This window comes from Cavia porcellus, unplaced genomic scaffold (genome assembly GCF_034190915.1).
Source record: "Cavia porcellus strain 051 isolate PalLab524CR breed Dunkin Hartley unplaced genomic scaffold, mCavPor4.1 scaffold_1, whole genome shotgun sequence".
Lineage (NCBI taxonomy): Eukaryota > Metazoa > Chordata > Mammalia > Rodentia > Caviidae > Cavia > Cavia porcellus.
Window position 1 is genome coordinate 179,256,971 of NW_026947484.1, and position 12,190 is coordinate 179,269,160.

Consider the following 12,190-nt stretch of genomic DNA (forward strand, 5'->3'; position numbering starts at 1 on the left):
TGAAAATTTGTGCCTTTTGTGAGTTCAGACTGATTTTATATGTATAAGGTCATGCAGTGTTTGTCTTCCTGCACCAGGCCTATTTCATTTAGTATAGTGACTTTCATGTTTGCTTATATTGATGCAAATAACTAGATTTCCTTTTTTTGAGACCTAATAGTATTTCAATGTGTGTGTGTACTGCATGTTCTTTATTCATCCCGTTAAACACTTAGGCTGAGTCCTTGTCCCGGCTAATGTGAGCAGTGCTGCTGTGGACAAGGGATTGCCTGGCTGGGGGTCTGGCTCAGTGATAGAGTATGTGAGGCCCTGGCTTCAGTCCGCAGCATGATGGAAAGGGACGTGAGATGCAGATTTCAGTGTCTTTGGATTGTTTCTGGTGTTTTAATGAAACTTAATAATAAACTCCAGTGTAGTAATAAACTCCAGTGTTTTGTGTCACTAATTTATGTCCCAGCAGCAGTATATGAGGATTGCCTTTTCTCTGCATCCTCACCAACATTTTGTTACTGTCTTTTAGATAATAGCCATTTTAACAAGCAAAGTGATATCTTGTGACTTTTTTTTTTTGTCTTTTTCCTTTTTATTGGTACCAGGGATTGAACTCACAACTGCCTGCTTGTAAGGCAGGCGCTTATGCCGCTGAGCTAAATCCCCAGCCCCATATCTTGTGACTTTCAATTGGCATTTTCCTAATTAGTTATATTGAGCATTTTTTCACATGTACCTATTGACTACTAGTATACTTTCTTTTGAGAAATACTATTCACATTTTGTGGCCCATTTTTAGATTGTATTATGTTCATTATTGAATTCTTCAAGTATTTTAAATATTAGTTCCATATCCAACATATGGCTTGTGAATACTTTCTGCCATTCTATAGATTCTGTTGATGTGTTTCTTTGGTATGCAGCTTTTTCATTTGATAGAACCTTAATCGTCTGATTTGCTTTTGTTAACCTCTGTTTTGGAGGTGGTATCCAAAAGTCATAACCCAAACCAATGTCCTGGAGCTTTCCCCTGTGTTTTAGTCTAGTAATGTTACATATTTAAGGGGTAAGTCGTTAACCATGTTCACGATAAGGCCTTAATTCATTTATCTTACTGCTGGATGAATTGAACCACTGCTGGTACATGCATGATTGTCTCATCAGGCGGCTTTTAATTAATTTCATTAGTAAAAAGACTGATAAAAGTGATTAGATGAATTTGTATTACAAGTGGTACAAGCCCCCACAATGGGGTGGTCATGTGTGGTTCAAGTGAGCAGGAACGTGTTAATTTATTTTAAGTTGGTTTTGATATATTGTCTGAAATAAGGGTCCACATCATTCTTTTTCTTTTCTTTTTTTTTTTAAGATACAGTTTTGGTCAAGTATACCAATGTCAAAATTGATAACAGTAGCACCTGTAAGCAGCTGCTGCTTATTGAGCAGCTAATGAGCACAAGCTCTGTTAATAAGGGTCTTAGATGATTGTCCTTTGGCTTTTCCTGAACTGCCTGTTCTTGAACTTCTCTTTCTGCCAGTATTCATTCACATTATACTGTAAATGTGAACTTTAGTCTCACACCTTTAGTAGATACTATGTGACATAGGCAATTGTGGATTCTCCATTGATGTCCAGGTACTGTAAAGTTAAATAGAAACCAGATAAGTCAGTATTTCTTCTCCTAGATGTTTACTAAAGAAAAATGAAGGGCTGGGGATTTAGCTCAGCGGCATAAGCGCCTGCCTTGCAAGCAGACAGTCGTGGGTTCGATCCCTGGTACCGATAAAAACAGCAAAGACAAAAAGAAAAAGAAAAATGAAAGACTTGCACTCAAGTGTTTAGAGCAGCATTATTGATAAAACTGGAACAGTCCAGTTGGGCACATCTGCTGCTGACTGAGGGGTTCCCATGTAAGGTACCACCAGCAGTAAAAAAGAAAGACATACTAATACTGTCTGCCAAATGGATGAAGCTCATAGGCATTTTCCTTCATGACAATGTCCAAACATCAAAATGTGCATACTGACAATACATGATGTTTAGCACCTGAATAAAATCACTGAATGTGAGTAGATGGGGAATATGTCATTTATATTTAACACATTTTTTAAAACTACATCATGTGTAATTCTAGAAAAGGCAATTATAGTGAAGAGTGGCTGTTAGGTTGGGGTGGATTGACTTTAAAGAGCACAGTAGAACATTTTGGGGTGATGGAAATATTGTAAATAGTGATTAAGTAAATTAGATTGAGATTTACTGGACTGCACATTTAGAAGTGGTGAAGTGTTATTTTTTGTAAATTATAGTTCAATAAAGCAGATACACTGAAAGAAGAAAAACTTGCTAGGAGTTTGATAGTGTTAAAAAATTCTATTTTGGGGCCAGGGATTTGGATCAGTGGTATAAGCACCTGCCTGACAAGTGCGAGGTCGTGATTTCTATCCCTAGTACCAAGAAAAAAAAAGTTCTATTTTTTAGTAAATTCTTAAAGAATGTTTTACTTTGCTGTTTATAAAATTTGTGTGCCAAATCATGACTAATTTGGTACAGGAGAATATATTCTTTTTCATCCCTCATTGGGTTGCTTGAATATGTTTAGTAACTGCAAACAATATATAGTTCATTTAGGGCCCATAAATTAATTTAAAATTGCGGGGCTGGGGTTTTAGCTCAGCGGCATAAGCGCCTGCCTTGCAAGCAGGCAGTCCTGAGTTCGATCCCTGGTACCGATAAAAATGAAAAAGACAAAATAAATAAATAAATAAATAACATTGCTTTAATGAGAATATTTCAGTCATATTCCCACAAGTAAGACAGGAGACTGTGGGTTGTTTCTCAGAGTTGGTCTTTTTGGGATTGAACTTGGACTAATTGCTCTCTAGAGGGGTGATTAAGTTTTGGTATTCTTTTGCACTTTTGGTGTCAACTTGTTTTTGGTTTAAAATATTTTAAATAATGTAAGGGTAAGGAAAGTACCACATCTGTATCTTTTTACATTGATCTTTCACTAGGTTTAGGCAAATTTCATCCCCTCTCTGCTTCCTCAACAGCGTCCTTCTCCCTTGGTCTCTGGGAATATTACACTCTGTTGATTTGTCTTCTACAAAATGACGTCATGCTCTTTGACTGCTACTTCTTTGTCTTAGGTTCCCTCATGGGAACACAGCCTGCTGCCCAGTTTTCTCTACATTTACCTCTCAACAATATCTTTTCCTTTCCTATAATTAATCTGTTGTAGTACACCTCACATCTCATGTTGTGAATTTCCTATTTAGATTTTTGTTATTTTGGCTTCTTCCCAGCTGGTTTAACAGTCCTGTTCATCTTACCACTGCCCAAAATAAACCTTCTTCCCTTTCTACTATTTCTCTTCCATTCTGGTCTTCTCTATATCTTTGAGAAACTTCTACTCTTTTCCTCCTCAGCTTAGAGCCTAAAATACTGCCATGCTCTCTTTTTTCTCTGACTATTTTGTTAGTGTTCAGGTCGTCTTTCTATTTCTGTTGAGTATCTCCCTGCCTTTTTGTCTCTGGTACCACCTTTACTCTAGGTCCTGGTGGAAAGGGGCGTGTGGCACCTCTAAGTCCCTCAGGCTCTCACAGTCCCCAGTGAGAGCCATTTGTCAGGATGGCAAAGAAGGTTTCATAGTGGGGGAACCCCTCTCTCACCAAGTCCATGTTCCAGACCCCTGTTAAGTAACTGAACCGGCAGATTCCTAAGTTTTACTTTGCTATAGAGCATACCAGGTCATTCGGCAAAAAGCTTGGTGTTTACCTGTATGTACATTGCTGCCTGTGAGTCACAGTCTGTTGATTCCAACTCTTCCTTCTCGTGAATGCATGGAAGTGCCTCCCATGACCATGCACAGCTTGGGTTTTGTGGTTTGTGACGCCATGGGACCACTTCAGACTGGCTGCCTTGGTGCTGTCTCTGCCCAGTCCTTAATTCTTACACAGTTTTTCAAATGCAGAGCAAAAACAAAGGGCCTGGTGGCACAGAGCGCTGTGTACCACGATCTTCTGTCAGTCGTGGAGTGTGTGGCTGTTTTAACTCACTGTATTTCCTTCTTCACTTTTACTTTGGGTTCATTTCTTTTTCATAAATTCTGCTTCCTTTTTCATGACTTCTGCTAAGAGCTAACTTTGTACTTAAAGAAATGTGGGAGAATTTTGTTAGCAAGCAAAGAAAGACTGACTATCCCTTACTTGCCCTCCCTCACTTCTCCTTTTCTCCTCCTCCCTCCTCTGTCCCCCTACGCCTCTTCCATGGGTCTTTGAGCCGGGCTACACATGTGCTCTGTTACTGAGCTACACCCCAGCCCACTGCTGTTTCTAAGGTGAGAACAGTATCTTGCAGTTTAGTTCTATACTTAGACTTAGAAAATATCATACTAATCAATGTTAATCTCCCATTATTTTGTTTTGAAATTCTGCATCATCAGTTTTATTCTTTTTTTCATTTTAAAATAGGAAAAAAAATACCATTACGGGTAAAATAGAAGTAGAAAGATAGGGGCTGGGGATTTAGCTCAGCGGCATAAGCGCCTGCCTTGCAAGTAGGCAGTCGTGAGTTCGATCCCTGGTATCGATAAAAACGAAAAAGACAAAAAAAAAAAAAGTAGAAAGATAATGAATTATTTCAATGAAGAGGGTATTTTAGGTATTTCATTTAAAGTACTAAAATAAAGTTCTTTTTTAAAAAAAAGTTAAAATAAGCCTACTGTATTTCTTTGCGAAAAAATGAAAGTATTTTCAGGCTGGTGGAAAAATTGAAAGCCGTTACCAGATTTGGAATGAAGTAATCGCAAAATCCTGAGTTTTCTGAACCATGTGTAATAAATATGTTTATTAACTTTTCCTTTTATCTTTGGGTGTTCCAGAGGGGTGTTTGATGCCTCCCTCAAAATGGCTGGCTTCTATGGATTGTACACCTGGCTGACCCATACTATATTCGGTATCAATATTGTCTTCATACCATCAGGTAACCATCACATGCAACTTCCGCTGTCAACTGTTAAAAGAGCTAGTCATCTTACATACATTAGGAAATGTCCTCTCCGTCAAATGTAGACTGGCTTTTGTGGCTCAAGATGTAGTTCAGACTAGGAGCAGTATATGAACTGAAGTAATTGGTAGAAGCAATGTGTTGTCAGATAGCTTTGTCCCACAGCCAGGTGAAACTTGAGAACAAATAAGCTGCTTAATGCCATCTTGTTCTTTTTTCTCTGTTCTTCTCTTTAAAATTTTTCTTTTATTCCTGTTGCTTCATTTTCCTAAATCTCTACCTTACATTTGCTTCTACCATCATTTCTCCCACCTGTGTGTATTCTCCCTTCTTTCTTTATATTCTCAAGTTAATTTATGTGCTTTCCTCACTGGGGTGGGTCCATTAACTGAACCTCTGACATGCAGGCACCCCAAGAGCATGTAGGGGTTACTGTTTTCTAATCACCTGCAAGACAGGCAGGTAGGTGGTGTTTTTGTTACATAGATGAGAAACCAAAGTTTTCCTAACATGCTTAGTGGCCAGACTAAAGCCAGAGTCTGCCCTCGTTGCCTGTTAGTCTAGAGAAATGCCAGATGGAGACTGAGTTGCTTACTGCTCTGGAAATGGGCAAGCTTAAAGTCAGATCCATTAACTCCAAGGGCTTTTGTCTATTTGCATTTATATAACATTTTAATGAGAAACAAAGTAAAGAATATACATTCATATGTGGAATTGGGAAACTAATTTCTGATGTGACAAATTTTGAAAAATGTACTACAGCTTCATTTATAGGATCATACATTAACTAATCATTGATTCAGCTAACAGTTGTGAAACAGTGAGATTTTATTACCTCAGAATGTCTCCAATGTTGTTTTTATTAATATTGCTATGTAGTGCTATGTTCAATTATATTATGCCTGATGATATAGATAACTCTATTGAAAATAACAAGAGAATGCATAGTAACTACTGTAGATCACCTAGTATTATGGTTTTATATATCTTCTTTGTTTCATGTTTTTCTAGGAATTTGTTCTGTTATCTTGTTTTGATCTGTTTTTCCCATAATACAGAAAGGATAGGTACACATGTAGGGATTCTCGCATGTGTAGAACTTCTAAACAGTTTACGAGAATAGATTATATAATGCACGATGTAATGAACGTATACTCTGAAGAAAAAGAGACTAAGATACCCAGTGCTAATTCTGTAGCATTATGATGTAAAATCTAGCAATACTATTATTCTCTGTTCAGAGTGCTATTAGTCTATTTTATTTAATTTCAATATATATAAAGATATAGACAGCTGTTTTGAAGAGAAGGCGAGACATTATAGCAGCCATTGCTGACTTCCCTATTGTCTGGTCTTGAAGATCTAAAATGCCTTCATCATCCTGTTCTGATCAGTTTAGTACTATATTGTTCGGTATGTATTCACTGTGTGTGAAGATGTGGACAACTGTTTGGAAGAAAGCAAGAGACAATATGATAGACAGTGAAGATCTCCAGTGGTCTTGCTTGGAAATCTGTGTTTTTTAAATTGTTTTCTTATGATCTGTTTTGTTCTGTTTAATTTTACCCTTTTTAAAATAAAAAAAAAAGCGGGGCTGGGGATTTAGCTCAGCGGCATAAATGCCTGCCTTGTAAAGCAAGCAGTTGTGAGTTCGATCCCCGGTACCGATAAAAAGGAAAAAGACAAAAACAATGTTTAAAAAAATAAAATAAAATAAAAGAACATATTTGAGCTGAACATGGTGGCTCATGCCTGTAATCCCAGCACTTGGAAGGCCGAGGTAGGGGGATCCCTAAAAGTTCAAGGCCAGCTTGGGCTACATAGTTAGTTTAAAGTGAGCCTGAACTACATAGTGAGATCTTATCTCAAAAAAAAGGAGCAGTTCATAGACACATATTAGGAACATTTTCAGTAACAAGTGAAGGTCTAATATCTTAAAATTTAACAAGAAAATTCAGTTTATGCATATATCATTCCCCCCGTAGGAGAGTTTGTATTTATATAATTTGTTTGATGACTGTTTTTAAGTAGGAGGAGCTAGGACTTTCTGCTGCTGTGTTAGGGTTGTTTTGCCAATGTTATTAAGTCATTTTCCTTCTTTTATTGTTCATTAGCTTTAGCAGCAATCCTTGGAGCAGTGCCCTTTCTGGGAACATACTGGGCAGCCATCCCTGCAGTTTTAGACTTGTGGCTGACTCAAGGATTGGGATGCAAGGCCATTCTGCTGTTAGTGTTTCATCTCTTGCCAACTTACTTTGTAGATACTGCAATCTACTCTGATATATCAGGGTAAGTATTCTGCAATCACTAGTGAATTGTTAAATCTTGACAAATTAATGTTTGATAAACAGTTCTGCCACTGTGGTTCTTTGAAACAGATCAAACAACATTACATTCAAGTCAGAGTCAAAAACTTTGGAAATGAAATAAGTATTTTTCCAAGTTTGTAGGTTTTGATAGCTCTTGTAGAAATTGCATTAAGTGCCAGTTGTAGCTTATACCCATAGTCTCAGCACTTGGGAGGCTGAGGCAGGAGTACAGTGAATTTGAGGCTAACTCGGTCTGCATAGTGAGCAGTCCTCAGTGTCCCTCCCTACACAAAGAGTATGTCAAGTAAAGTCAGCCAACATTTATATGACAAGATTGACATTGTTTTCAAAATAGATTGTGGTGAAACATTGAGCAAGTAGCTTGCTGAAACTGTCAAAATAGTTAATACCTTTGTTTTCTTGAAGTAAATTAAAGGTAGGCAGGTAAGGTTATAGAAATGGTACTCTTGGTTTAACTTAGGCGGAGTCCTTTGTGTGCATTTTCTTTTGGGTACGTTAAAGTAGAAAATCACTGATGAAGAGCAGCTCTGAAGCCCCAGGGTACCAAAGCAAAAAGAAACAGGCAACTCCGTAAACCACACTGAGAGGAACTTGTGTGCCTGAAACTTGGGAGCGAAAATTAAAAGGAGAGCATCAATGTGCGGTTAATGTGGTTTAGTAATTGGAGTTTAAACAGTAGGAAGAGGTTTGTAGTTTATGTGCAAGTGCTGCCCCTGATTTAAGCTTTGCCAGAGTTTATGTTGAGGCTTCCAGTGGTGGTGCATTCCAGTAATCTCAGTGTGTATGGGATGCAGAGGCAGGAGGAGCACAAATTTGAACCCAGTCTGGGCAAGTTAGTGACTTAGCAAGACCCTGTCTCAAAATGGTTTTAAAAAAAGAAGAAAGGATTAGGGATATAGCTCAGTTCAAAGGCCCTGGTTTCAGTCTTCAGTGCAGCCCCCGCCCCCTCCAGCCAGAAAAGAAACAGAAGGGTAGAATTTAAGATTTATTGTTACATTAACTTAATTATAAACTATTTTAGCCAGACATTAGAAAATGAAAAGTTTGACATAAACTATTTTATAGTTTTTTTAAATGAAGCTTTTAAGTAAGTTTTTTACAGAAAGCTTCAAGCAAGTAGATATTTTCTTCAAATATATCGTTTAGGGGAAAAGCTTATTTAGCATAATATGGCTTCCTGCCTTAAATCCTTTATTGATATGAAGAAGACAAATTATGAACATAATGTACTTGTTTCTTGAAGGCTGACTCACCACTGTGTTACATATTACGTTGTAATATATTGTAGAACATCCTAACAGGTTATTTGTAGCTTATTAAATTGCTCCATTCATCCGTGTTTAAAAACTGAAAACAAATAGAACATGACTTATTTCCTCAGCCCTTTTGCGTCAGTGGTCCTATCTTAGTGCTGTGCTGTGCTGCCTAATCAGTCTTGCTTTATCCGGTTATGTGAGTGGTACTGTCGTAAGCCTGCTGGGTAATTCTAACCATCCTGTGAAGTGAAAATTTTGGACTTTGTTGACAGATACTTACCTCATGAGCCTTTTTTTTTTTTCTTTATTACCTGTATTCAAAAGTGCTAGAAGGTTGTGAGAAGTCTACCCTATAAATAACTGGAATACTGTTAACATTACTGTCTTATAAAAAATTATTAACTTGATTACATGCTAAATTGTGCCTATGTAATTGTCCTTGAAGGTTGTAAACCTAACAGGTTGCTTAGGTAACCAGTCCTGAACCCACATTAATCTTCCTCAGAAGCCACCTGTAAAGAGTACACAGTGTCAGTTAGCAGTGCTGACATTATTCTTCCAATTGCTAATTCAGTAAGAGAGGCAAGTGTCACACACTGGTGCACAGGCAAGAAAACCTGGAACTATATTAGTATTATATCATGGAGTTGCCTGTACTGAGGTAACCTAAAGAAAACTGATAATAAAAAGCACGGTGCATTAAAGAAGCAACATTGTGTTAGAAAGGTATTTCAGATTTACTCTGAAGTGTATCTTCGTCAAAAGTGATAAACTGAAGCATGTTCCTTTTTTTCAGCGGTGGCCATCCATACCTGACAGGGTTGGCAGTGGCTGGCGGAGCTTACTACCTAGGCCTAGAAGGAGCAATTATTGGGCCCATACTGCTCTGTATACTTGTGGTGGCTTCCAATATCTACAGTGCCATGCTAGTGAGCCCCACGAATTCAGTGCCCACACCAAGCCAGACACCGTGGCCAGCTCAGACTCAGCGGTGAGTTCAAGCAGAATGATCATAAATTACGTGTAAGCATTGAACTATTCTGTCTCTGTATTTGGTAGTTACATTTATATTTTTCAGGATAAAGGTATTTAGTATTAATGTAGTGATAAACATTATAAAAGATATTAAATAAATATAAATCATTGGAAGGCTTTCCAGGAACGTTTTAAGACTATGTTTTATATTAAGCTGTAATATATTGTAGAACATCCTAACAGGTTATTTGTAGCTCAGAATCGTTAACTTCCTAACAGGTTATTTGTAGCTCAGAATTGTTAATGCCATAAAAGGCCAAAAATAATACAAAAGGGGTTGTGGAACATGGTGTACTAGGTTGAAGCAGAGACTCATTTCAAAAATAGGAAAACCAAGAGCTGAGTGTGATTGCATATGCTGAAATCCTAGCTCTCAAAAAGGTGTGGCGGGAGGATTGGGCTGAGGATAGCCTGGCGTGCCTGGTGAGTTGCGACTAACCTGGACTATAAATTGAATGTATCTCAAAAATAGATGAGAAAGAAATAAAAAATAAATGGTATAGCCAAATGCATTGCATGATTCCATGATGAGTTTCTAGATTAGGGATAAATAGAATCTGTAAAGGACATTTCTAGAACAATAGGGGACCTTAGGATATGGACTGTGAGATGATCAGTGTTAAACATCTTGGGCATGGGGCTGGGGATTTAGCTCAGCGGCCTAAGTGCCTGCCTTGTAAGCAGGTAGTCGTGAGTTCGATCCCTGGTACCGATAAAAATGAAAAAGACAAAAAAAAAAAAAAAAAAAACAAACATCGTGGGCATGATGGTACTATTTGGTTATGCAGAAAAATGTCCTTTAGGGCTAACGTGCCTGTCTGCTGTTTATTTTCCAAACTGAGAGAGAGACAAAGTAACTAGATAATGTTAACAGTTGCTAAAGCTATATGAAAGCTTATGATTGTTAATTGTACTAGTCTTTTAGTTTTCTGTAGGTTTGTACTTTTTCAGAATAAAAAGTTGAGAAAAAATTATTGAGGGGAACTAATAAAGAGTTGCAGCTTGTTATACAAGTATAGATATTAGTAATTTCTGTTATGTACTGTCACAAATATTTCTATACAATATTAATATCTCAGTTGTTTCATAATTTTTAAGATTGTTATTCAGATATAACTTTTTAATGATGAAATACATATCGTAATTTAAAAGTTAATGACTTTTTTCATATATTTGATGCCCATGTAATTACTACTCATATCAAGACATAAAGCATTTCCATTCCTCATGCTTCTTCTTGGTGAGACCCTCCTTCCTGCTGGTATTCTGCATGCAGACACTTTAGTTTTGCCTCTTTGGAACTTCATCTGAAAGCAATCATACAGTGTGGATGTGAGTTAGATCTTTTTGGCTTAACATTTGTCAGTGGGATTCATCCGTGTCATTGCATTCTTTTCCATTGCTCATTCTTTTTCATTGGTGTCTAGTTCCTAGTGTGTGAATATACCAAAATGTTCTTTTCATTGTACTGTTGATAGGCATTTGCATAGTTTGCATTTGATGACTGCTAGATAGCAAGATATTACTAACTTTCTCCTAGGTGTCATTTGCTGGACATGAGTGCCTGTTCTAGTTATTGTACACACACAAGTAGAACATTTGAGTGTCTGTCTGGTTTAGTGTTAATAAACACTTGCAAACAATAGTTTTTCTACCTGTTACACCAGAAATCACATCCTAACAACAAAAATCTAAGGACAGTTTCAGAATATAGAATTTTTAACTTTGTGGAGACTACTACATTGTTGTTATCCTCAACTGGAAACCTCTGAGTTCCCTACCAATAGGTATTCTGATGTCATCTAGGAATCACTGACAGTTGGTTCTGACAGTTGTACTAGTAATACTCTATTTTTATCTAAAATTTTTTAGGAACACGATTTTGCTTATTTTGCTTGTATTTCATGAGGAGAGTTAGGACCCTTTAATTTAGCACACATAGTTTTTGAGTTACAGGTGTTTGGATAGAGGGCCATTTGAGCTAATGCAATACACCTACTTGATGTTGTAAGGAAAAACCACTTTCCTTAAATAGAACATTGATGGAAGCTAGGCATGGTCATGCATGCCTGTAAACCCAGCACTCTGGGAGGTTGTGGCAGGAAGATCTCAAGTTTGAGCCTAGCTTGGGAGATTTAGCAAGACCCTGTCTCAAAATAAAAATGAGGATTGGGATGTAGTTCAGTATGAAGGCTCTGGGATCAATCCCCAGGACCTTAGGGGCAAAAAAATACATGGAGAGGAGTTTAGGTGGTTTTTGACTAAGACCTACCATTTCAGGGGTGTCCATGCCAGGGTCGTCTTCTGCCTGTGCTTCTGAGAACCCAGCAGAAAGCTGCTCAAAAGCAATACGGAGCCCTTGGCTGGCTCACTGTTGTATTCATTAGCCCCGCCAAACGAGAGAAAAAAAGAAAACTGGTAAAATATTTTGCTATTATTTTTGGAAAAAACTATTGATTTCAAGTCAGTAAAGCAAGATTTGGTTTTCAAGACAACACAGAAAAAATTAAAATGAGTTCTACAGGCAAAAGACCTTCCTCCTTCCGAAAGTAGAAGTATGCAATCATCTA

At 37.5% G+C, this 12,190-nt stretch overlaps 1 protein-coding gene across 3 annotated transcripts in view; it reads left to right on the forward strand.

Annotated features, from left to right (window-relative positions):
• Tmem245 (transmembrane protein 245) overlaps nt 1–12,190 on the forward strand; it is a 99,373-nt gene that overhangs the window by 72,124 nt on the left and 15,059 nt on the right. For all 3 annotated transcript variants that reach the window (XM_063261118.1, XM_063261108.1, XM_063261114.1), the window contains 3 exons: nt 4,875–4,975; nt 7,114–7,288; nt 9,382–9,576. In XM_063261118.1, the coding sequence (XP_063117188.1) occupies nt 4,875–4,975; nt 7,114–7,288; nt 9,382–9,576 (471 nt within the window). The remainder of the gene's footprint in view (nt 1–4,874; nt 4,976–7,113; nt 7,289–9,381; nt 9,577–12,190) is intronic.